This window comes from Ranitomeya variabilis, chromosome 1, assembly GCF_051348905.1.
Source record: "Ranitomeya variabilis isolate aRanVar5 chromosome 1, aRanVar5.hap1, whole genome shotgun sequence".
Lineage (NCBI taxonomy): Eukaryota > Metazoa > Chordata > Amphibia > Anura > Dendrobatidae > Ranitomeya > Ranitomeya variabilis.
The window spans coordinates 389,335,212-389,363,136 of record NC_135232.1 but is presented as its reverse complement, the minus strand read 5'-3'; the positions used below and the strand labels follow the sequence as shown (position 1 = coordinate 389,363,136).

The 27,925-nt window shown below is 42.2% G+C and overlaps 1 protein-coding gene across 1 annotated transcript in view; it reads right to left on the bottom strand.

The window, feature by feature from the left end:
• Positions 1-2,297: 2,297 nt before the first annotated feature.
• Positions 2,298-27,925, bottom strand: part of PTAR1 (protein prenyltransferase alpha subunit repeat containing 1) — a 70,049-nt gene continuing 44,421 nt past the window's right edge. Inside the window, exons 6-7 of the mRNA XM_077249068.1 lie at positions 10,102-10,364; positions 2,298-3,092 (exon numbers count right to left, since the gene is read on the bottom strand). Coding sequence (XP_077105183.1) covers positions 2,735-3,092; positions 10,102-10,364 — 621 coding nt within the window. The 3' untranslated portion in view covers positions 2,298-2,734. The remainder of the gene's footprint in view (positions 3,093-10,101; positions 10,365-27,925) is intronic.

The following is a 27,925-nucleotide window of genomic DNA, read 5'->3' as shown; positions in this document are numbered from 1 at the left end:
GTTTCTGGCCAGGGGCGTTTCCTCCCCTTTGACCTGACCCCCCCCAGCACTACGCCCCCCCCGGCCATCATCCTGGGAGCCACCACGCGCATGTGACGGCAGCGTTATCCCAGAGCAAAAAGCTGTCCGGCACCAGGCTTCCGGGACGGCCCCCTAGGACCAGACACGGCACCACCGCGACCCCCAATGAGGCTGCAGCACCGTGTCAGAGGACCACCCAGGGACGTCATCAGCCAAGCCTCTGAACCGACCCCGCCACACCGCGTTGCTTCACCCACCACGCTCCCAAACCCAGAAGATGCCGTAGCGCGCAGGCCAGGAGCCGTCAGGACCCAGTCGGTAATCCCCCGGACACCGCTCCACCTGCCAGCTCACTGCTGTGGAATCCTCCCCGGATTCACCGTGGCGCTTCCAAAGACCCCGCCGAGGCAGGGGATCCCCAGTAACTAAATCGACCGGCCAGGCCTGGGATCCTGATTAATCCTCTCTCCAGGTATCTGTAGAAACACTGTCCTCTACAGAAAACCAACTGATGCGTGGGAGAGGTGCCGCACTTTTGTATCTGTAGGTTTCCTGTTCCTAAAGGGCGGATCCCCTCATTGGAGCTGTCAAGGGCGACCGAATAAACAGTTGATACCTTCTGCTCAGGCAATGTTCCCTCAACTCTAAGAACTGATTTTTCCAGCAGGTCAATGCGCCATGCCACACAGCTAGGTCAATCAAGATGTGGATGAAGGACCACCACAACAAATCCCTGTCATGGCCAGCCCAATCTCCAGACCTGAACCCCAATGAAAACCTCTGGAATGTAATCAAGAGGAAGATGGATTGTCAAAAGCCATCAAAGAAGAACTGCTTACATTTTTGCACCAGGAGTGGCATAAGGTCACCCGAAAGCAGTTTGAAACACTGGTGAAAAGCAAGCCAAAACACATGAAAGCTGTGATTAAAACCATGGTTATTCCAAAAAATATTGATTTATGAAGTCTTCTTGAGTGAAAACATTAGTATTGTTGTTTCTAAATGATTACGAACTTGTTTTGTTTTTTGCATTATTTTAGGTCTGGAAGCAATGAATTTTTTTGTTATTTTGACCATTTCTCATTTTCAGAAAATACAAAATGTATTGCTTGGAACTTCGGAGACATGTTGTCAGTACTTTATAGAATAAAATAATAATTTACATTTTAATCAAAAATATACGTATAAAGAGAAAAATCAGACAAACTGAAAATTTTGCAGCGGTCTCTTAATTTTTGCCAGAGCTGTATACCAGAGGGGAGTGGCCAACACAGAAAAGCTGTGGCAACTCAGGATTGAGACCTCCAGATCGAATGAACTGATTAACCATTGCAATGACAGAACAAGGAAAAAACCTGCACTGCTTAATAGGAGGGTGAAGCAATTCTAGTAAGTGAAGGGTTTTGTGTGACTGGATGCTGCGATCTTCTGGCCCCTCTCTGTCACAGTATTCCAGTGACAAATATTACTAATATACAGCCATAGTTTCTTGTACGGCATGGCTATAATTCTGAGGGAACAAGGCAGTATTTATTAAAGGTCATGAATGAAGACTCATACTTGCAGGTCATTCATGTAAAGATCTATAGACTTAATATATCAAGAAACTCAGTTTTATTATTCAGCGCACAGATACAGGAGAGCCTCTTAAGTAACAGATACAACCTGGAAATGATCCACACCAATCCCTGTTCAATATTTAAATGTGTACTAACATTTCAGTATATTACTGGCTTTTAATGCTTCTGAGCAGTGAGACACTGACACCCTATGGATTTCCAGCTGTTGGAATACTGAAGCTCTCAAAATGGCTTGCACACCATGATGGGAGCTGCATTTTCATGACAGCTGGAAAGCTACATGTTGTCTGTCTACCATTATTATCTAAATGTAAATGTACATAATAATCCTAGGACAACATCTGCTAAGGTTGTATGTTGGTATTTGTGGGACATGTCTGGGTCTTAGAAGAGTTCAATTAACTCAGTATACGAGTGTTAGCAGTGATGGGAGGGCACAAAAAAGTCTTGAAAAGCCACAAGACTCCCCAGATTTTTAACTACTCCGATCCTGTAGGATGAATGTAGTGATCAATCTTTCAGAAATACATTGCTAGAAGGAAATCACAACATGCACTGTTCCATTCACACAATTCATGTCCAGAAGTTCAGCTTCCCATGATAGCCTTGCCACTTTATGCAGGCTGACATTTTAGGTGGTGTACTGAAGACCCTGCAATACAAATATTCATCTCCAGAAAATTTTTGTTTGAAATGCCTTGTTCATCCATGGTCTTTATTTTAGCAAAATAAAGGCTTATAACACAGTGAAGTAAACGAGGACTGAATGTCTCATCCAAACCTCCATTGTTTAACAGACCAATTGGAAAAGTAACATTTTCCTGAAATCTTCAAGTAACCATTTCCCTATTCCTAACCTCCACAGTGGGGGCTTGACTTCATACACTAAAAGAAGATATTAACTTGTAACAGGTTGAAATGACTTTGTCACAAAGTGTTTAAAAAGAAATCTCATCTTCCCATCATCGTGAGTTAAATAAAAAACAGGAAAAAAAATCCTAGCAGATGTAATCGGGAAAAATAAATAAAAATCAATCTTGTCGTAGTCTTATTAAGTCAGAGGAGCATAGCTCACAGACCGCTAAAGAAAATATTGCACCGTAAGTAATCCATACATAATGCAGAGAGCACAGTTAGTGGCCTAGCAATGACAGCAGCCATTTTCTATATGAAGCAGCAAACCTGGACTGCTCAGCATTTCGGCAGCTGGATAAAACACAACCAATGAAGCCGAGCTCGGATTCGTATATAAGAGAGTCTTGCACAGGAGCACGTTTTAGACGTTTAGTTTCCTGGGTGTAGCTCTGCTTGTTTGCGTCACATACTCCATCGACATCCATAGTGTTTGAGTGATATCCCAGAAAATCAGTGCAGAGATCCCGGGATTCGGTTCCTGTGCTTACAGCAGCTGTGTCCACACTTGTGACTTGTGGAGGTTCCACATGAGATTGTTCATTGTGCAGCTGGTGAATCAAGCAGAGTACATGTCGCCTACAAAACAATACATGTACATTTTATTATTTTATTTAAAATACAGTAGGTCCAAAATATTGTGTAGTCAGTAATGTTCCAGGAGGTATATAATGTATTCTCATGTAACCAGCACCATCCCCTCAGGCCAAAAATACTAGTTGAGAATATTACTATTCTTCTCTGCGGAGCTGTGACCAGCTTCTGTGGCTTCTTCTCACCCTCCCTGGCCAACATCATTAGGTGATCACTAGTTGATTAGACTATTCCTCGCTGTGGTGCTGTGTCTTGCTTCTGTGTGTTCTGCTCACTCTCCCTGTACACAACACATCTACTCTGGCCAAAATCACTAGCTGCGAATATTACTACTCTACTCTGTGGAGCTATGTCCTACTTCTTCTCGAGCTCCCCGTACACACATCACATGCCCTCTGGCCAAAATCACTAGATGCAAATATTACTACTACTCTTCTCTGTAGAGTCATGTTCAGCTTCTTCTCACCCTCCCTGTTCACATCACATCCCCTCTGGCCAAAATCACTAGCTGCGATTATAACTATTCTTCTCTGTGGGGTTGTGTCCTGCTTCAGCTCTCCCTCCCTTAAACCTTGACGACCATGCCCCATATGATATGACCACTAAGGCCGGAGTCACAATACCGTACAATACGGCGGAGTACTATGCAAGAAAACATTGCATAGCACTTGGCCCAGTGCTAATCTATGGGGCAGCTCACATCAGCATTTATTTTCTCAGTCGTATTCGGCGTGCGTGTAAAATTGCAGCATGCGGAGATTGTCACAGAGACTCGGCTGAGACTTGACAATGCAAGCCTATGGGTGCAAGAAGACAATCCGCACAGCACTCGCACCATGCGAGTGCTGTCCGATTTTTACCCACAGGTGTCCTTTGAGAAGCTGGCAATTCATCTGCTGCATACAGTAAAATCAGAGTGATGGGTTAGGATAGAATATCCATTTCTGGCACTTAGTCTCGTTCTGCAACGGTGACAAGTGCCAGAATTGGCACATCTTATGGATGCGTCTTTTCTGGGGCAGCTGAGAGCAAATGTTTTTAGCCTGGGGGCAGTATCCATGGCCCTTTGCTAGGCTATTAATATTAGGCCGCAGCTCTCTGCATAGCCTTTGCTGGTTATTAATTATAGGGGACCCTACGTCATTCTTTTAGGGTCCCCCATTTTAATAGCCAGTAAAGGCTAAGTATACAGTTGTGAGCTGATAATAATAGCCTGGGAAGCTCCATGGGTATTACCCCCTTCTCAGGCTATAAACATCTGCCCCCAGCTGTCGGCTTTCCCTCTGCTGGGTAAGAAAATTACGTGGGAGTCCACACCATTTTTTCATAAAAATAATCTATTATTAATACATGTACAGTAAGCTGCACGTACTAATTCTATATGTAACCGACATCTGTATATTTACCTATTCTATGTGTATTTACTGTATGTAATCCATCTACTCTATGCAGTCGGCTCCTGTTGTGATCTTACACTACACGGCTGCTGAATTGCCGGCTTATAGTCACAAGCCAAGCCAAAGCCATATTTCACAAAATATTGATTTCTGAACTCTTCCTGAGTTAAAACATTAGTATTGTGGTTTCTAAATGAATATGAACTTGTTTTCTTTGCATTATTTGAGGTCTGAAAACACTGGGTATTTTCTTTTTAAGTTTTGACTTTCTTCGTCAGAAAAAAATAAAAAATGTATTGCTTGGAAATTCGGAGACATGTTGTCAGACGTTTATAGACTAAAAGAACATTTTACATTTTACTCCAAAATATACCTATAAAGAGAAAAATCAGACAAACTGAACATTTTGCAGTGGTCTCTTAATTTTTTCCAGAGCTGTATATATAAAAATGTGTCACTGACATCTATATATCTACCTATCCTATGTGTCTATATCTATTTTAACCTGTCACTCTAATTTTACTATACGTGGCTCATGAATTGCATATCTATCTATATAATCGGCTAAGGGGTACTTCCGTCTGTTTGTCTGTCATGGAAATCCTGTGTCGCTGATTGGTCGCGGCTGGCAACGGGCACAGTCTGGCCGTGAATTCGCCCTTCCTTACTCCCCTCCAGTCAGTGCCCCCTCCCTACTCCCCTCCAGTCACAGTCAGTGCCCCCATAGCGTTTTAGCAGTCCATTAAACGGACTGCGTTACACCGCAGCAAAACGCGGTGTAACGCAGTCCGTTAACGCTGCTATTAACCCTGTGTGACCAACTTTTTACTATTGATGCTGCCTATGCAGCATCAATAGTAAAAAGATCTAATGTTAAAAATAATAAAAAAAATAAAAAAATCATTACATTCTCACCTTCCGGCGCCTTTCCTGCTCCTCGCGACGCTCCGGTCCCAAGAATGCATAGCGGCAACGACCCGCGGTCTCGCGTGACCGCTACATCATCACGTGTTATTGCCACAATGCATTCTTGGGACCGGAGCATCGCGAGGAGCATGGCTAAACGCCTGGGCTGGATCCGGGGGCCGACGGAAGGTGAGTATATAACTATTTTTTATTTTAATTCTTTTTTTTAACAGGGATATGGTGCCCACATTGCTATATACTACGTGGGCTGTGTTAGATACTACGTGGGCTGTGTTATATACTGCATGGGCTGTGCTATATACTACGTCTCTGTGCTATATACTACGTGGCTGTGCAATATACTACGTAGCTGTGCAATATACTACGTGGGCTGTGTTATATACTACGTGGACTGTGCTATATACTACGTGGCTGGGCAATATACTATGTGGCCTGTGTTATATACTGCGTGGGCTGTGTTATATACTATACATATTCTAGAATACCCGATACGTTAGAATCGGGCCACCATCTAATATACACACAGCGTATTTTTCGAATTATAAGATGCTCCTGACTAAGACGCACCCCAAATTTTGAGGAGAAAAAAAACCCCTTTTTTTAATAAAATGGTGGTGCTTCTTATAATCCATGCATCTTATTGCTTACTGGGGATGGTGGCTGCGGTGAAACGGGGTCCCAGGGTCGCTGCTGGAGGAGGCAAGAGTGGAGCGTTGCTGCAGGCCACAGCCTGGGATGAGGGGGTGCTCGGCTGACACCTTGTGAAAGGCCAGGGCCCCCGCAGTGACATGGTTTCCTATGTGGTGGACTGGACTCCAGGAAAATGGCTGCCGGCCTGGGGCAGCGCATGCGCAGATGGAGATCTTGGCACCAAGATCTCCGGAGACTCATCTCCTGAGATCTTGGTGCCGAGGTCTCCATCTGTGCATGCCCTGCCCCCAGCTGGCAGCCATTTTCCCGGAGTCCAGTCCACCGCATAGGAAACCAGGTCACTGAGGGAGGCCCTGGCCTTTCACAAGGTGTCAGCAGAGCCCCCGCAGCACCACTGGACACCCCCCTCATCCCAGCCTTCGGCTGGTAAGGTATATCCGCATTATAAGACGCACCCCCACTTTCTCCTCAAATTTGGGGGAAAAGGTGCGTCTTATAATCCAAAAAATACAGTATATATTGAAGAATATTTCATTTGAAAACGATGTGTAAATAGCTTATTTGCTATATGTAAAAGCTTGTGTTGAAATCACATTGCAATCGGATAGCAATTGCACTGCATTCGGATGTAAACCGGATGCTAGGTGTGAAAAATCGGATTGTACTCGCATGACACTTGCATTATACTTGTGTGACTCTCGGCAGGGAGACTTGGACCGATTTTTCATACGTTTAGTGTGACTCCAGCCTAACAGTTGGTGACTGAGCCTTGCCTCCTGCATTCAGAGTTGTGTTAGACTGACTGGTAACATTCCCTTCCAAAGCTTAGCCAGGAAATCTCTGCACGCTATGCTTTCAATGGACTGCAGCAGAAAGCAAGAAGCTGGACGTCTCTTGACCACATGTGACAACTCAAGATCAGAGCAGAATTTCAACAGCAAATAAATTATGAAGTTGTCATTTCTCATACAATGTTTTAATAATCATCTGTCTACCCCCCCAAAAAAACTCTTTAACATCTGCTCTACATGCAATTACTATACAATATTTCCATGAGAATTGCTTGTAAACACTTCGTTTTCACCACCCTGATGGAAAATGCAGTATAGCTGCCCTATGTAAGAATGTCCTTTTTTTTTTAAATATTTTAACATATACAATAAAACTTCATCTGGGCATAGCCAAAACCAGTTTCCCTTCTTCTTCTTAGTGCTTCTTCAAATCCAATCCCCAATAAAGTTAGAAGATGTTTAAAAAAAAAGGTTTGAGGAATAATAAAATAGGTTTGTCCTGTGTCTACTAAAACCATGACCTTAAATCAGCGCCTGTGCTGCAGTCCATCAATTGCTATTTAACCCCCCTGTACACCCCCAAAAAAGATGAAGTTCTTCAGCGTTGTATGTTATCCCTGTTGGTCCGGTCTGATGGGCTTTGGTTTCAGTGGTTTCCATCCCTCTTCCCGGCTGCTGATAGCCGTCCTCCTGCTGTAATTGACGCCTTCTGCGTCATCTACAGAGCAGGATGAAATCTCGCGCCTGTGCTGAGATAACGAAGTCTCACACCTGCGCACACCCTATTGTGGGCAGAGCCAAAAACGTAAGTGCGCATACATGCTGAGAGAAATTCAAAAGGCTTTTTGGGGGGTGTACAGGGGGAGTCAGGGGTTTTTATAACCATTGATGGACTGCAGCACATGCGCTGATTAAGGCCGTAGTTTTAGTTGGCACAGGACAAATCTGGTGCCAGGTTCCATTAAAAAAAAAACAAACAAACAAAAAAAACACTCCAAATGGAATAATACCGCTTATAAAAAAAAATAAATTAATAATTCTATTTAAAAGTATTTAATTTTGGAGTGCCTCTGGCGTATGTGCCATTAATGGAGACCAGAATACTTTTCTATAGATGGAAATAAAAATAAATACAGTACACAAGAGAATACATCTTATACTTGGAGCCATGTTGTTTTTACATGCGGCTCATAAGCCAGAGGCCTCTTCCAGGAACGAACGTCCACTGTTCTGTTCTAGCGGAAACAACGGCTTGTGCTGGTCGCATTGTCAGAGCAGCGAGCTGCTGGGGAGCCATCTGCTTACACAGATAACGAGAACTTTTCTATGTTAATGCCAGCCTAACACTGAGGACATTGGCAGGACAATAAATTGCAAGGTTAGAAACGCTTTCATTCCTGGAGTACACAGTACAGTTTCCTGGGAGAAACAAAGATTTACAGGTTGGTTTGTTGAAAAGGCAGACATGACGCAGCACACATGTGAGTTTCCATTCTCAGCACAACACGGTTTTGGATATGTAGTTACACAAGCATTTATAAGGAGGTACAGATCAGCGAGAACTTGTTGTCCAGTCCTGAATCTGACGAAAAGACGCTAAACTACTGTAGATTTCACATATGAAGCTTCCCATTGTATTTCTTAATTAAAAAGCATCTACATAGGATGGACTATGCCTTCGTGGTGGCTCATGTGGCTAACTGGCACCCAGAAAAGAATGGCTTGCCACAGATGTTGCATGGCTTGTCACTTTGTTGTTGCAAGACTCTGCAGGATCTATAGGGCTTTCCTGTGAATGGGCCCAGCAGCCAAAACTTTAATCTAAAAGTTACTTTTGTTTCTTCGTACAGCAATGATTGGTTTTAGGCTCAGTTCATACTTGCCACCCAATTCTGTTGATCCTTGGCTGGAATAGTGGAAAACAAATCATCATCTATCCACAGGATGGGTGATAATTTATTGCATCTACTGGCAGAACGGGGAAATTTTATCCCCATAAGAATGGAACGGCAATGCGCAAGCTCAACCACTGCTCTATTAATTTCCTATTGAGCTGCCAAAAGCAGAGCTTAGCTTTTTCCGGCAGCCCCAGAGAATGAATTAAATGGTGGTGGGTATCCAAACAGCCATTCCGTTTTGCAACAGGAATCCAAATTTCCCATTCTACTGATCAGTAAGGTGTCACTTATCCATTGAATAAGTGATAAAAAGAGTTTTGTGGTGAATTAAAGTATATTAGAAAACACTGTATGCATATATTGAATACTTGCGCAAAAAAAAATTAGAATATTAACATAATTCACAAAAGGTTAAATAAAGCAGTTGTCCACTACTAGGACAACCCTTTCTTGATCAAAATGTTTGGCCCCGTAAAATAAAACCTATACTCACCTTCCGTGCCGACGCCGTTTCTGCGGTGTCAGCAGCCGCTCTTGGCTCTCGTGCGGTTTTGTGACACGTCATGCTGGCGCCCAATCAGTCCTGGGGTAATTGTGCCCACCTTCGGACAAATTGAACATGAAGAGGAAGTCCGGGCTGCAGCTGATCGCGGACTTCCTCTTCCTGTTCAGTTCAACAGGAGACTGGGACAGTGACGCCAGTGCTGTTTAGGCGTTGGCTTTAAGTGTCATAACAGCAGGATGGGAGGTACAGGACCTCGAGTGCTGTCGCGGCGGGAACAGCGCCAGCACAGGAGGGGAGTAGAACCTTTATTACTTTATGGGGCCAAGCGAGGGGCATGAGAAGAAGTTGTCCAAGTAGTGGACAACATCTTTAAAAGGGGTTGTCTCAGCTTTTTTTTTTTCTTAAAGAATGCACCATTCACTAGTTCCCAGCTTTCTGTTTCGCAGAGGGCGATGTGATCCTGAAAATTGCCAGTTTGGACCAATGGCATTTTTCGGTCACTGGCCCAAACTGTAGCAGTAGTTTTGCCTCTGCAGCGTTGGAGAAGGTGGTGGAATGAAGCTGGAAGGATCCAGCAAATTGGCCAGCTCCAGCACAGAGCCTGTGGCACTCTCCTCCCCTAGGTAATTGGCCACTTCCACATCTGCAGGTGGCCAATAACCTAGGCAATGAGCTGCACACAAGAAAAATACAATTTTTTTTCATTAGAAAATTGAAAGACAAGCAACTTAAGAACTTGAAACAACTCTTAACCTACTCCTCATTACTCTAAGTTTTCCATCAACGTAATTAAATGAAACCCCTCAAAGTCAGGACCTAACCCACCTGTGACACCACAGAGCTTCATGTCCTGGATAAGACTCTATAAGATCTCTACTAAGTTCCAGTTCTTCTTCTATCCAAAGGGGAAGATCCGTCCGTGGAGCCTCCTCTTCTCTGGGAAGACTTACACTGCTTAGGTTTTCGCAGTCCATTTGTGCTCTGAAGAGTAAAGACTTCAGCAAAAACTGCCGATAATGGAAACCACTGTGGTCTGATACGTGCGTGGAGACCCAGTGTTTTGTGGAAGACAACTCATCTACGAGAAGCTGAAAACAAGAAGAGAAATTAAATTATTGTTTATTTCCCGCAGACCCTTAATTGTGACAGTTAAATAGAGGATTCCATAGCTTAATGGGAATGAAAATAGTTGCCTAAATCAGGCGCACGCTGAGAACAATTAGAAAGCTGAAATCACACACAATGACATCTAGTTTATCTTCAAATTGCCAACAAAGGATTACAATGGTACCAAACCACAGATACAAAAGGACCCTCAATTAGGGCAGGTCTCATTACTAATTACAAAATTGCATATTTTACGCTTCCATCATATTGTTTCAAGGCGGTTTCATTTATCACCACTGATAAACACAGGAAAATTGAAAACTAGGGTGCACCTATGATGTAAAAATGCTGAGAGGGAGGGGACAAGGAAATGTCAGGGTGCTACACCTTGTATGGAAAACAAAGTACATGTAGAAGGGACAAAAAGACCAATACAAAAAATGATGTGGATGGGACTGAGAGTTAGGCTATGTGCACACGCTGCAGATTTTGCTGCGGATCCGCAGCGTTTCGGCAGCTGCGGATCCACAGCAGTTTCCCATGAGTTTACAGTACAATGTAAACCTATGGGAAACAAAATCCGCAGTGCACATGCTGCAGAAAAAACCACGCGGAAACGCAGCGGTTTATTTTCCGCAGCATGTCAATTCTTTCTGCGGAATCCGCTGTGGGTTTACCCCTGGTCCAATAGGAATCTGCAGGTGAAAACCTGCAGAGGAAACCGCAGAAGAAACCGCGATAAATCCGCAGTAAAAACCGCAGAGGTATCAAATCCGCTGCGGAAAATTCCGCATTGGAATCCGCAGCGTGTGCACATGGCCTAAAGTGTCAGTCTTTGCTGATGACACCAAACTATGTAGGATATTAAAATCTGACCTTGATATTACAATATTGCAAAACGATTTGAATAAGATGACCAAATGGGCAAACATTTGACAAATTAGATTTAATGTAGATAAATGTAGAGTAATGCACCTAGGACGGAGTAATCCTATTGCTTCATATACATTAAATGGTAATATACTCGGGTCTACAGAACAGGAGAAAGACTTGGGTATTCTGGTTACAAGTAAGCTGAGTAGCAGTACTCAATGTCAAGCAGCAGCCGCAAAAGCAAACAAGATTTTAGGATGTATAAAAACAGAGATAAAATCCCACGATCCCAATGTATTATATTACCCCTTTATAAATCACTGGTGAGGCCAAATTTAGAATATAGGTTCTAGTTTTGGGCTCCACATTTTAAAAAGGATATTCAGAAGTTAGAATCAGTTCAACGACGGGCAACTAGATTACAAGGGATGGAAGGCCTCTCACATTAGGAGAGGTTGGAAAAGTGGGCTTGTTAAGCTTAGAAAAGAGACACCTCATAGGGGATCTCATTTTCATGCATAAATATATGTGTGGCCAGTACAAAACACTGGCACAAGACTTATTCCATTTAAAATATACAAAAAAAGGTTGCACGCTATCGCACTAAAGCATGTCAATGTGAAATGTATGAAATATGAATGGCAATATGGCTTCTGAATACTAGTAAAAAAAATGAGACGCTTTGCACAAAATTTTGGCCAAATCATATCCGTCCATCAACCAAGGTCAAGATGGTCTCAAAAAAAAAAAAAAAAAAAAAAGGGTGGTGATTTTAATTATAGCAGGTTCCTACCTACCCATAATTGCAGGCGTTACTGAGAGAGGTGACCACATTCACCCAGGAATTCAGACAACAGCCTAGAAAAAGGTATTCATACACGTAGGGGACCCATCAGTTTTTTTTAAACCACCTTCACATTGGTTGATGGGCAGACATGATTTGGCCAAATTTTGTGCAAAGCGTCTAATTTTTTCCTAGTATTCGGAAGCCATATTGCTATTCATATTTCATATATTTCACATGCTTTAGCACGATAGAGTGCAACTTTTTTTGTATATTGTATATGAAGGTAGCTCCTCTTGGTATGCACCTTTTCACACTATCTTGATGTGCCAGTCATTTGTTATCATTATTCCATTCAAAGACCTATCTGAGGACTAGGGGGCACTCATTACAGGTGGAAGAAAGACGATTCCGGCAGCTAAACAGGAAAGGAATCTGTAGTTAGAGCAGTCAGACTGTGGAATGCTCTACCACAAGAGTCAGTAATGGCAGACACTATAACAGCTTTTAAAAAAGGGCTGGACGATTTCCTTGATACACAGAACATTGCGGGTTATAGTTAAATTAGTGGCAAATTGTACATTTGGTGGAGAAATGCACACAATAATCGATAAGCATGTATTATAAGTGGCCGAGAGCATATTCAGAAATCAGATATTGCTCTCCCAATATCAAAACAAATCTATAGGAGCATCACTCCCGATAGGACATATCAAATACTAGCGAAAAAAGGGAGCATAGACACTAAATCAAAATCTAGAGATTTTATTAATGAAATACAGAAAAAACCATACAAAAAAATTATAATAAATACATGACAGAATACATAACAATTTCCAACATGTAAACGAGAGGAAAACCAACCAGTACACTAAGGGATAGGACACACATCTAACATGTGACCTGGTAAGTATTAGCAGTCCAGAGTGGTAACCCGTACTCCTATCATGGGAAAAAAATCTATACAGGACCGACGCCTTATGTCACATAGTACATCATTATGTCCCAGCATGTATACACCGCCGAGGCGATAGGGACTTACCCATAGTAGATCAGGATACGTGTGTGGCCTACCCGCTGCCCCTGACACGCGTTTCGCTCGATCGCTTCTTCAAAGGGGAAGAAAGGTTGAACTTGATGGACCTAGGTCTTTTTTCAACCTACATAACTATGTACAGTGGTGTTCAAAAGTCCTGCATAGGATAAATTGATTTTTCAAGTTTTAAATGTTTTCTGTCGAATATCTTTGATGCTAATATGACATATTATATATGGTTTTGTTCGGAATACAATTTTGCATTCTCTCGCTGTAATATTTTTAGCTTTTGAAGCAGTTTTGCCTGAAATTATTGCAACAATATGGGAATTGAAAGCACAACTAAATATTGTACAGCTTCAAATCCAAAATTAGCCAATCACAGATGAGGTTCTTGTGACCAATCATAACCTGGATATGGCAGCCAATCACATTGCATTACATCTGCTGCTTTGTTTGTTTGTTTTATCTGTTGGTCTATCTAGTGAATCACACTGTAGAGTTTTATGATGGGAGCCTTCAGATTTTTGTGAGCGGAGGATCGTGTGTGGTGCTACATGAAGAGGGTTATACTGGCCCCCAGATCGCAAGGAAGGTCGGCTGTAATCAGAGTACAGTCGTAAGAATTTAGCAGAAACATAAGCAGCTTGGAATTACCCAGGACAGGCCCAGATCTGGTCGGCCCAGAAAGTCAACTAAAAGGGAAGATAGAGTACTGATAAGAACATCCCTTGCCAATCGAAAGCTCACCTCTCCTCAGCTTCTGCGAGAATGGCAAGAAAAGTGCAATATTGAGGTAGCAACATCAACTGTTAGGAAAAGATGTTTCGAAGCAGGATTGAGAGGGTGCAAGGCCCGAAAGAAGCCATTGATGACAGCCATACAAAGACAAAGGTGAAAACTGTGGGCATTGAAATATTTAAAATGGAGGAAGGAGGAGTGGGAAAAAGTGTTGTTTAGTGATGAAAGCACTTTTTGCATTTTAGGAAATGATGGCAAGTCTTATGTGAGAAGGTTCCCACATGAAGAGTACAAGCCAGAGTGTTTGAGCTTCTCTGTGAAACATCCGATGAAAGTAACGGTCTGGGGCTGTATGGTAGCCAATGGTGTTGGAAGAACAAGGTGGCTACTATTGACTGGTCAGCTCAGTCCCCGGACCTCAATCCAATTGAAAATTTGTGGCACAAGGTATCATTAGAGATATCTAGAAAACAGCCAAGGACCAAGAGTGAGTTGATTGAGGCTCTGATACAGGCCTGGAACCACATCATCACTCGTGAACATCTGCAGAAGCTTGTTCACTCAATGCCACAGAGATGCAAGCTGGTGCTAAAGAGCAAAGGCTGGCCAATAAAGTATTAGAAGCTAAAGATGCACTCAAAAGGCCCTTTTCAGGACTCTGAATTAAATAAAAAATAATAAATCTTAAAAAGTAAAGTTTAAGTCTGTGTGAACTTGCATTGGAAGTTAATGAACTTAGAAACCTGTTCACCATTCTACACACTGTACTGGTGTAGGTATGGTTATGCTGTAAAACAAATTATCAAAAATGCGCATACCATAACAATTTATACACTTGGGACATTCAAAAATGAGTATGGCATACAATGAGGAATTACAAAAACATATATGTTCCACCAGTTTCACTGTAGAGATGCAGAAGTATGAAACATAGTTTTCTTCACGCCTATGCAGGACTTTGTAACTATGACATTTTTGTATTTAGGTTTCACTATAGGACTTGAGAAATGTCAGAAACACACTTTTAAACTGACAATAAGAATGCAGCCAAAAACACACTTCGGGTGCTTTTGATGCAGTTAAGGTTTTCTTTTTTTACTCAGTGTCTTACAATACTCAGTCTAGAGTAGGCAACTGTCCTGCAGCAATCACATGCCTGCTGTAGTCAATCACTGGTTTCAGCTTAACATTTGCAAGAACAGCATGTGAGTGCTGTAGAGACATGGGGGTTGGGGGGGGGGGGGGGTCGGAGGGCGCACAGGTCCGCTAGCCAAAACCGCATGGACCAAGGATCGTCCTGCCGAACGCCCGCTCTCCCTTTAAAGTGGGCATAACGCTACTCAGACAACACAGGGTGAGGGTAAAACAGTGTGTTAATGCTTTATTGAACCACAAAACAGGCAAATAACACATCGAACAGTCCCAGCAAAATACCACAAGATGGTGCACATTAAAGAGTCTCACCATTCCGCTGACTCGCCAGGATAATGGGAGCTGTTACTTCACAGCTCCCAGGGTCGGCTACCCCACCTGTGGCACGCACAGAGAGATAAGGTAATGACAAGCATAGGGAGATGACCGTCCATTCAGGAACAAGGCCAGTTGACATGAGGGTCACAACCTGGCTTCTCTGAACATCTCCATGGAGCCAGGTGACCGGCGGATCCCAATCCTGGCTTTCTCCAAACATATCCAGGGTTCAGCGATTGTCAATGAAGCAGATCTGTATTCTTCTGGGGCTGAGAACTCCTAGGCTGTTTCCTATAGAATGATAGATCCGCGTCCCTTGTGATGGAACCATGATGTATTGGTTGCTGTCCTGTCTCTGGTCCTTTTGATGTATGGCTGTCTTGGCAGAATCTCTGGCTGTCTCTGAGTCTCTGCCAGTCAAAGAGGCATATCACCTCTTTTTATATTTAACAAGTGTCCATCAATCCAGCATCACAGATAAGGGGAAGAAAGGTGACAACCAAGTCGCATTGTTCGATTATATAATCTATTTGCATAGATTTTCCTCCTCTGTTTTAAAAATCAACAAACTACCAGGCCTCGAGAATGATTAACTAGCATATCAGTAAACATGACTAGTCATCAAGGAAAAGCGCACAATACAAGTCATTATTACAGGCTTACACAAACCAAAGTTTGTTTTCTTGATCAGCAAGAAAGAAATGCTTAAATTCAAAAGCCAACAAACAGATAACAGCCTAGTCTTTTTGGTTTGCTCAAAATATACGTCTGGTTAATTAAGCTACAATGCTGTGTCTCCACATCTGCCAAGAGCAGCGATTGGTGCATGTGAACAATGAAAATGGTGGAGGCGGGGAATGAAACATCTATATAATTGTTATTTCTTTAGTTTATAATAATCTGTAATCTTTGGCCAAGTGTTGTAAAATTCTAGAAATCACTTTAACTATTTTATTTTGTTATGTTGGGATCCAGAGTGCATCTTTGTATTTTCTTAGAATTATGTTAGCTGGCACCTATTCACACTAGTAGGGATGTGCTGGTCAGTTTTTCTGTTTGCATCATTGAAATAAAATTTGTGGCATCTCTTAATGAAGCAGGCGTGTCTCAATCCAACAAGCCAATAACGCCAGTCTGGATGACTCGGGGCCATTATCTCTGAAATGCTGGACCATTCCTGTCTGCAATCATGTAGCCAGGCTGCCCTTCATGCATCATTTGATGGGTTCTTTAACAGCTTTTTTTGTACAGCACTGTAAATAGTACAACATTTAAAAGCAGGGTCAGAATTACAGTTTTGTTTATACTCCTTCCCATAAAGAGTTCATAAAATTTCTTATTAAATTATATATGTACACTCAAATGATTCCACTAGCAAAAACAACTCATCCCAAAAAAGGAAAAAACATATCTGATGTGAGTACAGTAGGTCACTGAAGAAAAAAAAAAAAGTTATGGCTAAAGTCCTTAAGATAAAAAAGGACTGCCGACTGGCGGTCATTTAACAACCGCGATAAACCCAGCATTAGGAAATCACATACTGACAAGGTTTGACTGGGTTGAAAAACCCCATATAGTGACAGTAAAGTGAGCAGATCTGGATCAGTGTTCTTTACAAAGTTGTTATTTTGTAATCTTTCTAATTGTACGTAATAAGTTATTTACTGGAACAAAGACAATCCCTTTAATCATTACAGAAGATAAATGGCTCCATGTTATTTTGCGGCAAATATGAAATATTGATTTGACAAGAAAAATGCGAAGGCAAGAAAGCAGACAGACAACTTTGTAGCCATCCCTCACACTGTGCAATGGGGATTTGATAGCGGAGAAAACATACAATGCTTTGAATTCTAGAAATCTTTTCCCAGAGGAGGAAACTAAAACCGCTTCCATTACTTTCATCTTTAAGTGTCAAACTTTTTCTCTCTTTCAATAAAATATTGGTAATCTTAAGAATTACTTTATAGCAAACCTTTTGGAGGTCTCGAGAGACTTTGCAACGCCCATAAAAAGACGTTTTTATAACAAAAGAATACCCTTACGGTAAAATAAAAAGTAACCTTTCTATAAAACTATATAGACTTGGGAGAAGAGCGGAGGAAAAAAAAAAAGATATTGAAACAGTGAAGCGCATACAATGTGAGAATTCAATTTACACCTTTGCCACTAATCCCAGGGCATAAAAAGTAGCCTCTGTTTGTCTTAATAGCAAAGAGAAAAACGTTTGGATTACGATGGATGAACATGACCATTTATGACATTTTAGGACTCCTACTGGTAAAAAAGGGGGAACATGCTTCTTCCCGATTATATTTTACCTGCTGAGAAGAAATGCAAAGGATAAAATTAACAGTTCTAAAACTAGGTATTCCACCATATTCACGTTTAATAAGTGTTTTAATATATTTTCCATGTTACGGCAATATATTTTCTCCAGATGACCATAGATGAAATGAGAAAATTAATTTAAGTTGCCAATAATAAATAAAAAAGCCACCGTTACTGAAAAACAACACAGCCTTATGCATAATTCCAGATTTGTATGATTTTTCCTCTTCCCGATCAGCACAGCAAAAAAGGAAGTAGGGTAGAAAAGTAGGGCAGCCAACCCATAGCCAGTAAGTCATCTGCTACTTTACCCAGCACCAAGGGAATGAGCCAACAAAAGCCAGCTCAAAGGAGCTCCCTGGCGTGGGACTTCTTTACCCAATGTGTAGTGAACACAAGCGGCAGGTCGTCTGCACACTATGCCATCAGAGCCTCAAGCAAAGGCGTAAATATTCTAAACCTGGGCACCACCTGCATGATCAGGCATCTCAAATCCAAGCACAAGGCGTACACATCTTAAAAAGCATGACAAATCTGAGCTTCCTCTTGCTCCCTCTTTTGCTACGCTCTTGGCCTCTTCCTCTGTCACATTTAACAGGGCCATATAACTGCCCGCAAAGAGAGGAAGTGACAGCCACCACCAGGGTCACTGACCATGCTTACACCATTCCATGGAAGTTTACAACTTTCCATCCCCCAAACCCACCCTAGAGAAAAAGAGGGAATTCCACCTTAAACATCCACGAGTCATGTGCCCTCATGAAAATGCTGCCATTCCAGCTGGTGGAGACCGCCAGTTTAAAAAAAAAAATGATGTCGGTGGCTGTCCCGCAGTACGTTGTTCCCAGCTGCCACTACTTTGCAAGGCGGGCCATCCCTGCCCTGCATACATACATTTCTGACCAGATAAGATGCACACTGTGCAACGCCATTACTGGCAAGGTCCATGTTACAATAGATATGTGGACCAGTAAGCACATGCAGAGGGGTCATTCCATATCAAGTGAACCAATGATTTTTACCACTATATTTTTAATTCTTTTGAGATTTTGTTATTTGGTAATAGTGTGCCAGAGAATGCAAAATGTGAAGAAAAAAAATTTCTAGATTTTTTTTTATTTTTTATTGATTTTCAAAGTTCGGAAAAAGTGCAAATTTCGGTGTTGCCTGCCTTTACATTTCTCCCCATAACTCAGGCTAGAAAAGAGATAGGGAAACAAAATAAACACCACTCTACTCTAAACTGTACAGGCTTTCACCAGATATGTCACAAGAGTATCTTTAATAACGCAAGCGCAAAACTTTAAAACGCATTTCCAAAAAAAACGTTTAAATTAAAAATTTCAAAAACTGCACATGTGCCGGTTATGCACCTAGCCACTTCTGCACCAAAATACAAGCTGGGATCGTGATGGGATCATATTTTAAAAAATAAAACTATTACAGTGTCAGTTCAAAAATCTTGATTTCAGGTCTGTTCAGCCTGTGGTGTAAAAGTGTGGGGTCTAGATTTACGAAATAATCCATGATTTTTAGATATTCCTGTATTATTTTATTATGTTACAGCTTAGAAGCAGGAGAGGATGACAGGCCGGCAGCTCGAGCCTCCAGAGGCCATATTCATACCAAATCTGAACACCCAGGCAACTCCTCAAATGGAGGGAGAAAAATATTCTTAACATCCAGTCCATGTATTGTACAAACCAGGACTACGGGGAGGAGAGTTTGTTATATCGGTTACAGGAAGCAGAACCCATCACAGGGACTCAGCAATACCGGACTGTCATCCCATCTAGTGGAAATAAAGACAGTGACGTCCATGAGGTGGTAGAAGGCGGCACAAGATCGGCAATGGATGACACAACTGGTTACGTGACCTGTGAATATGATTAGCGCTGGCGGCTACTGGACTCTCCAAAGATTTCTGCACCTTCTGGTCCAGTGCCGTCCTTTGTGTATCCAAGAAAATCAGACATTGTAAAAGTGAACAAAAAACAGATATTAACTCAGGTGGAGCAGAGCACCATGACAGCCGCACATACTCTGCCACAAAAGGAGACGGCCATTGCTAGCGAGCGCTTATGGACCAGATGACATTTCATCCTCTAGAAGGGACACATTGATGATAACAGGCCAGTGTAAAAACCTACTATTAATTGTTTGATTAGTTCATATTTTATAGTACGAGGATTTAGCTACCGTACTATTCTTAAACACTTCAGAAATGACATGTTTAGTGATATAGTAGAAAAAAAATTGTTCCATGTATAAATAGGTGGTAACAATATTGGTTCTTTTAATCTTGTTTTTAACATATAATTAGGATCAGACTGAATTTAGAAAATCACACTTGAGGATATGATCACCTTTTTTCTTTTGGCTTGTTCAATGAATTCAGGTTGAAAATGCTGAGCAAGTTGTGTTAGGATGATTAAGATGTATTTATTCCTGCACTTTCGTATTGGTTTTTGCGTTTCTTTATTGTTACATATAAATGTTGAATGCAATAAGTTGTAACTTGAAAAGAAAAAGGGAAGAAACTCACACAAACATAAAATCAGATGATTCAAGGCTTAAAAAAAAAATACAAATTTGATAGGTCCCAAGTTGAATCCCTGTACAAATATAAACAAGAACACAAGTAACACACATGCATGTTTTCACAATTTTAAAACATTTTTTTCAGAATTGCGCATCAAAATGTTTAACTTGATTTCACCAAAACAAAATATAAAGAAACATAGTCTTGTGACACATCAAATGAAAGCCGGTACCGTTCTGAGAAAAATGATGCCTCTCCCACCTCTATATCTTAATTCTAGCCCGAGATATGATAAAAAATGTAAAGCCATACCAGACCAAAATCTGTAAAAAATTAACTGATGAAGAAAAAAATTCTAAACTTTTAATTTGTAATTACCGTAACTAAAGTTGTACTTCATAAAAACAAAAAATTAAAAAAATCTAAAGACGTCAGGTAAAAAAAATATTCATATTTGGATCACTTGATATGGAATGACCCAGAGACATTATATCTCCCTAACTGCCCACTAGGTCAATGTAGTGGCGGCTGGGACAGAGACGGAAGGAATTCCAACAAATGTCCTACCACCACCAAGGATTGCTGGACGCTTCTCAGTACATGTTGCCTCCTCCTTCTACTCCGCTTACTTCACCACCTCATCATCCGGTCATAGTGAACCCTGCACCATCAATTTCAGCACAGCCAAGAAGAAATGCCAACAGGCTGTTGTGCAAGTCAAATCATTTGTTTGGGGGACAGATTCCACACTGCGAAGAAACAGTGGATGGGTATCAAACAGCCGACAGATGAGTGATTGGTACCTTTGAACCTCAAGCCAGGCCTGGTGGTTTCTATAACAGGCGAATTCTTATAGCAGCTCTGGGCCTAGCCGGTTTGACTCACATCCCTTGCCTGGCGCATGTGCTGTACTTGGTGGTGCAGAGCTTCCCGAAGAACTACTCAAATATGTCTAATTTGCTGCTGAAAGTACGTGTGCGCTTTCGGTGTTCTCCTGCTGCTGCTGCTCGCCTGTCTGCGCTGCAGCGTCACTTTTTCCTTCCAGCTCACCGCCTCATATAACACATAGCAACAAGGTGGATCTCCAACTTTCATGTGCTGGAGAGTCTGTGCGAGCAGCAGAAGGCAATAGTGGAGCTTCAGTCGTAGCACGCACGTACGAGTCGCTCAGCGAAACACCACTTCACCATAAATGAGTACCTCCATGCGGAACGTGTATGCTGTGTTGGACTGCTTAAATATTGCACCCACATGGCCAGCGCTGATGGCGCCATCATCAGTGTTAGGGCTGCTTCTCACTTGCGAGAAATACGTCCGAGTCTCGCAGGTTAAAACCCTGCTCTGGTGCCGGCACTCCAGAACGGAGCGTGCAGCTCCATGTATTGTGCGGCTGTATGTCTGCTTGAAAAAAAACACTTCAGGCGATTATGAATGAGGTGGAAGTACAGGAGGAAGAGAAGCAGGAGGAACAGGCAACATTCACACTTTTATCAGGCCTGATCTCGGCCTCCTGGTTCTAGATAATACTTTGGTTTTTGGGTTTAATTTGTTATTTTCATTAGTTCCCCTTAAAAATTAAAAAAAATAAATAAATAAAAAAAGCCTGTGTTGGCTACCTCCTACTTCAAATCTTACACATCCATCACCACGTCCATCCCTCACTTGGACCTCTGCCTCCTGGTTCAAAATTATTATTTTTTTTTATTATTTTAAGTCAGTGCCCTACCTCCATTTGTAGGGGGATGCAAGAACCTTTGTCTACCCCCTCACAACAGAACCCCTTTAAGCACGGCTATAGAGTCTGAGTAATGTAGTCGGTGCCGGAGTCTGTGTCCATTTTGATGGAGTCAGTATAAAATGGACTGACAGACTCCTAAAATATATAATAAATTGGGTACAGTAGTTCAGTGCAGGATGTGCTGTAAATGTTTTCATAATAATTTGGGAAAGTTATGAAATGTCCTATAAATGTCTGTTCTGTTCCTGATGTAAAGACTTAGGGTTTTAGTTGAGATAAATCCGTGCTGCACTTTATGTACATGCTCAGTAGCGAGGCAGAGCTGTGGAGCTGGAGTCAGAAGTCAGGGAAATTGAAGAGTCGGACATTTGGCTTACTGACTCCACAGACCTATCTTTAACCCCTTTACCCCCAAGGGTGGTTTGCATGTTAATGACCAGGCCAATTTTTACAATTCTGACCACTGTCCCTGTATGAGGTTATAACTCTGGAACGCTTCAACGGATCACGGTAATTCTGACATTGTTTTCTCGTGACATATTGTACTTCATGATAGTGGTAAAATTTATTTGATATTACCTGCGTTTATTTGTAAAAAAAACAAAAAAAAAACGGAAATTTGGCAAAAATTTTGAAAATTTTGCAATTTTCCAAATTTTAATTTTTGTGCCCTTAAATCACAGAGATATATAACACAAAATACTTAATAAGTAACATTTTGGAGCCAAACATTTTTTTTTGTTAGGGAGTTATAAGGGTTAAAAGTTGACCAGCAATTTCTCATTTTTACAATACCATTTTTTTTTTGTTTTTTAGGCACCACATCAGATTTGAAGTCATTTTGAGGGGTCTATATGATAGAAAATAAACAAGTGTGAAACCATTCTAAAAACTGCACTCCTCACGGTGCTCAAAACCACATTCAAGAAGTTTATTAACCCTTCAGGTGTTTAACAGGAATTTTTGGAATGCTTAAAACAAAAATTAACATTTAACTTTTTTTCACAAAAAATTTACTTCAGCTCCAATTTGTTTTATTTTACCAAGGGAGGGTAACAGGAAAAATTGGACCCCAAAAGTTGTTGTACAATTTGTCCTGAGTACACCGATACCCCATATGTGGGGGTAAACCACTGTTTGGCCGCATGGCAGGGCTCGGAAGGGAAGGAGCGCCATTTGACTTTTTCAATGCAAAATTGACTGGAATTGAGATGGGACGCCATGTTGCGTTTGGAAAGCCCCTGATGAGCCTAAACATTGAAACCTCCCACAAGGGACACCATTTTGGAAACTAGACCCCATAAGGAACTTATCTAGATGTGTGGTGAGCACTTTGACCCACCAAGTGCTTCACAGAAGTTTATAATACAGAGCCGTAAAAATAAAAAATAATATTTTTTCACAAAAATGATTTTTCGCCCCCAATTTTTATTTTCCCAAGGGTAAAAGAAGAAATTGGACCCCAAAAGTTGTTCTGCAATTTGTCCTGAGTACGCTGATACCACATATGTGGGGGTAATCCACTGTTTGGGCGCATGGCAGAGCTCGGAAGGGAAGGAGCGCCGTTTGACTTTTCAATGCAAAATTGACTGGAATTGAGATGGGACACCATGTTGCGTTTGGAGATGTGCCTAAACAGTGGAAACCCCCAATTCTAACTGAAACCCTAACCCAAAAACACCCCTAACCCTAATCCCAAACACACCCCTAACCCCAATCCCAACTACACCCCTAACCCCAACTACACCCCTAACCCCAACACACCCCTAACCCTAATCCCAACCCTAACCACACCCCTAGCCCTAATCCCAACCATAACCCTAACCACACCCCTAACCCTGACACACCCCTAACCTTAATCCCAACCGTAAATGTAATCCAAACCCTAACCCCAACCATAACACTAGCCCTAACTGTAGCCCCAACCCTATTGGGAAAGCATTAAGCTACTCACCGGTAGTAGTTTTTTTCGGAGGCCCATGACGGCACCACGAGAGAGGGGATCCGCCCATTAGGAACAGGAACCCTACAGATACAAAAGGGCGGCACCTCTCCCACGTATCAGTTGTTTTACAGAGCCTGAGAGGACTACCGCGGTTAGTGACAAGCATAATATACAATATGACATTTTAAATAAATTATTAATCCAGATATCTCCCGGTGTAAAAGAAAACTCTTTAAAGGACGTGCAACCCCCCACGTGCAAAGGGAGGGAACTAAGGGTGCCGTCATGGGCCTCCGAAAAAAACTGCTACCGGTGAGTAGCTTAATGCTTTATTCGGACTCCCATGACGGCACCACGAGAGATTTTACAGTGACGTAAACCATCTTAGGGAGGGACTACAGCCTGAAGTACCCTTAGCCCGAAGGTGAGATCAGAAGAGAACCCCAAGTCCAACCGATAATGTTTAAAAAAGGTGGAAGGGGATGACCATGTGGCCGCCTTACATATCTGATCTAGTGACGCTCCAGACGACGCCATGGCCCCTTGAGGGTGAGCGGCGTTTTATTCTCCGGTGGGTGCCGCCATCTTGGAGTTACTGCGCATGCGCAGAACCCCTGTCCGGAAGTAACCGCCGGCTGCGCCTCCTGATGTCACCCCGTCCCGCAGCACTTCCCTGTCAGCACTGCGAGCAACGTGGGACGCCGACGGAGCCAGCTACACCCCCGGGTGGCGCCACCATAATACCACCGCCCCAACAGAGCCCCGTACGGCATCGCATGAGAGAGGGGAATCAGAATACTTACCTCGTGCTGGCCCTGGAGACAGGACACCCCCTGGTGACCGCTCCCTGCTGGATGTGCCACCGCCGTGCAGCCCTTCCAGGACCACCGTGAGCACTTCAGGAACTCCGCACCGGCCGAGGTAGGAGACTCCCCCGCTACCTGAACCGGCTGGCCTGGGATTCCTAAGGTCTTCCTGTAGGATCCAGTCCCTGTAAGAACAGGAAACCAACTGATACGTGGGAGAGGTTCCGCCCTTTTGTATCTGTAGGTTTCCTGTTCCTAATGGGCGGATCCCCTCTCTCGTGGTGCCGTCATAGGAGTCCGAATAAAATGGAAATAAATACTTTTTTTAATTTTTCCCTAACTAAGGGGGTGATGACAGGGGGTTTAATTTACTATTTATAGTGGGTTTTCTAGTGGATTTTTATGATTGGCAGCCGTCAAACACTAAAAGACACTTTTTATTGCAAAAAATATTTTTAGCGTTACCACATTTTGGTCCACAGAGTCATGTGAGGTCTTGTTTTTTACGGGAAGAGAGAACGTTTTTATTGGTAACATTTTCGGGCACGTGACATTTTTTGATCGCTTTTGATTCAGATTTTTGTGAGGCAGAATGATCAAAAACTAGCTATTCACGAATTTCTTTTGGGGGGGGGGGGGGGGCGTTTATACCATTCCGCGTTTGGTAAAATGGATAAAGCAGTTTTATTCTTCGGGTCAGTACGATTACAGCGATACCTCATTTATATCATTTATTTATGTTTTGCGCTTTTATACGATAAAAACTATTTTATAGAGAAAATAATTATTTTTGCATCGCTTTATTCTGAGGACTATAACTTTTATTTTTTTCTCTGATGATGCTGTATGGCGGCTCGTTTTTTGCGGGACAAGATGACGTTTTCAGTGGTACCATGGTTATTTATATCCGTCTTATAATCGCGTGTTATTCCACATTTTGTTCGGCGGTATGATAATAAAGCGTTGTTTTTTGCCTCTTTTTTTACGGTGTTCACTGAAGGGGTTAACTAGTGGGACAGTTTTATAGGTCGGGTAGTCACGGACGCGACGATACTAAATATGTGTACTTTTGTTTTTTGTTTTTATTTAGATAAAGTAATGTATTTATTTATGGGAACAATAAATTTTTCCTTTTAGGAATTTTTATTTTATTTATTTTTTACACATCTGAATATTTTTTTTTTTACACTATAACATTGCCCCGGGGGGGGGGGGCATCATGCTATAGTGTAAGATCGCTGATCTGACACTTTGCTGTGCACTGTGCCAGATCAGCGATCTGACGTGCACTCCTGGAGGCTTCCCGGCGCTTGCTCTGAGCAGGCGTTGGTAAGACACCTCCCTGCAGGACCCGGATGCAGCCCCGTGGCCATTTTGGATCCGAGGCCTGCAGGGAGATACAAATGTATGGAGCGAGGCTGTGCCCACTGGCCGGGGGTATGCATAACGTATAGATGCCCTTCAGTCCCAGCTCAGAAACTGGTGCATCCCCGCAGCACACACAGAGTGCGATGGGGGACTTCATAAGTCTGCAGTACGCAGAGTGATTGCAGACTTATCGGTTTTGACCAGACAACCCCTTTACGCCTTCAATCTGGAGGACAAAAAATATAAACATGTCATAGTAAAAGTCATTATGAATGTGATATATTTTTTGTTTATTTGTTCCCTGTCTTTTAATTTCTTTAATTTGTGGTACAGTTTCTGAAAGAAAGAAAACTTTTTTCGACTCCCAACACCCAACCCTTTTAAAAAGATAATTTTAACTTTTCGCTAGAAAATATTGCACCCTGTATGAACCATTTGTTCCCATTAATCTGTAAACTGCTTGGACTTTGGGGGGAGGTAATGAAATAGAGACCAGGAATCATCTTTATTGCAGGTCATGCAAGTAAGAAGCCACATTCTTCACAAAAAAATAAACAATTATGGTATATTTAAATCGCTATTGCTACTACCAAACAATACATTATAAAATTAACACATTAATCAACAAATGATTTAAAAAAAATTTTTGTTGTTGTGCAAAGGTAGTAAAACACAAAATATATAAATCTGGAATTTAATCTACTATATACGGTAATTGTCTAAGGGTCACTTCCGCCTTTCTATCTTTCTGTCACGGAAATCCCAAGTCGCTGCTTGGTCGCGGCAAAACAGCCACGACCAATCAGCGACGGGCACAGTCCGGCGGCAAAATGGCCGCTCCTTCCTCCCCGCAGTCAGTGCCCGCTCCATAATCCCCTCCAGTCAGCGCTCACACAGGGTTAATGGCAGCGTTATCGGACAGCGTCATGCCGCGGTGTATCGCATTCCGTTAACGCTGCTATTAACCCTGTGTGACCAACTTTTTACTATTGATGCTGCCTATGCAGCATCAATAGTAAAAAGATCTAATGTTAAAAATAATTAAAAAAATAGTTATATACTCACCCTCCGTCGGCCCCAGAACAGGCCTTTCCCGCTCCTCGCGACGCCCCGATGACCGCTCTATGCATTGCGGTCTCGCGAGATGATGACGTAGTGGTCTCGCAAAACCGCTACGTCATCATCTCGTGAGACCGCACTGCAATCTTGGGACCGGAGTGCGCGAGGAGCATTGGTAAACGCCGCGGCTGGATCCGGGGGCCAACGGAAGGAGAGTATATTACTATTTTTTATTTTAATTCTTTTTTTTAACAGGGATATGATGCCCACATTGCTATACACTACGTGGGCTGCGCTATACACTACGTGGGCTGCGCTATACACTACGTGGGCTGCGCTATACACTACGTGGGCTGGGAAGATGGATGGAGCCAAATACAGGACCATTCTTGAAGAAAACCTGTTGGAGTCTGCAAAAGACCCGAGACTGGGACAGAGATTTGTATTCCAACAAGACAATGATCCCAAACATAAAGCTAAATCTACAATGGAATGGTTCACAAATAAACGTATCCATGTGTTAGAATGGCCAAGTCAAAGTCCAGACCTCAATGCAATCGAGTGGAGTGATTTGAAGGTTTTATTTGTTTTGTTTTTTTTACGTGTGCCGAACTAAGTTTTCCTATTTGCATTATTTTAGGGTACATCTGACATTTTAATTGCATTTTTTTTTTTAAGAAAGGCACGATGACCAAAAATTGGCAATAAGAGCCTTCAGTTGGCAACTCAAAAGTACTCAAGGGTGGCACATCTTAAAGGCCACTAACAAAAATTGACAACAACATTTCGGTGGTTAGAGGTAAATGAGCAGGGATACGTTTTCCATTGGGACAGTCCTATTTATTATAA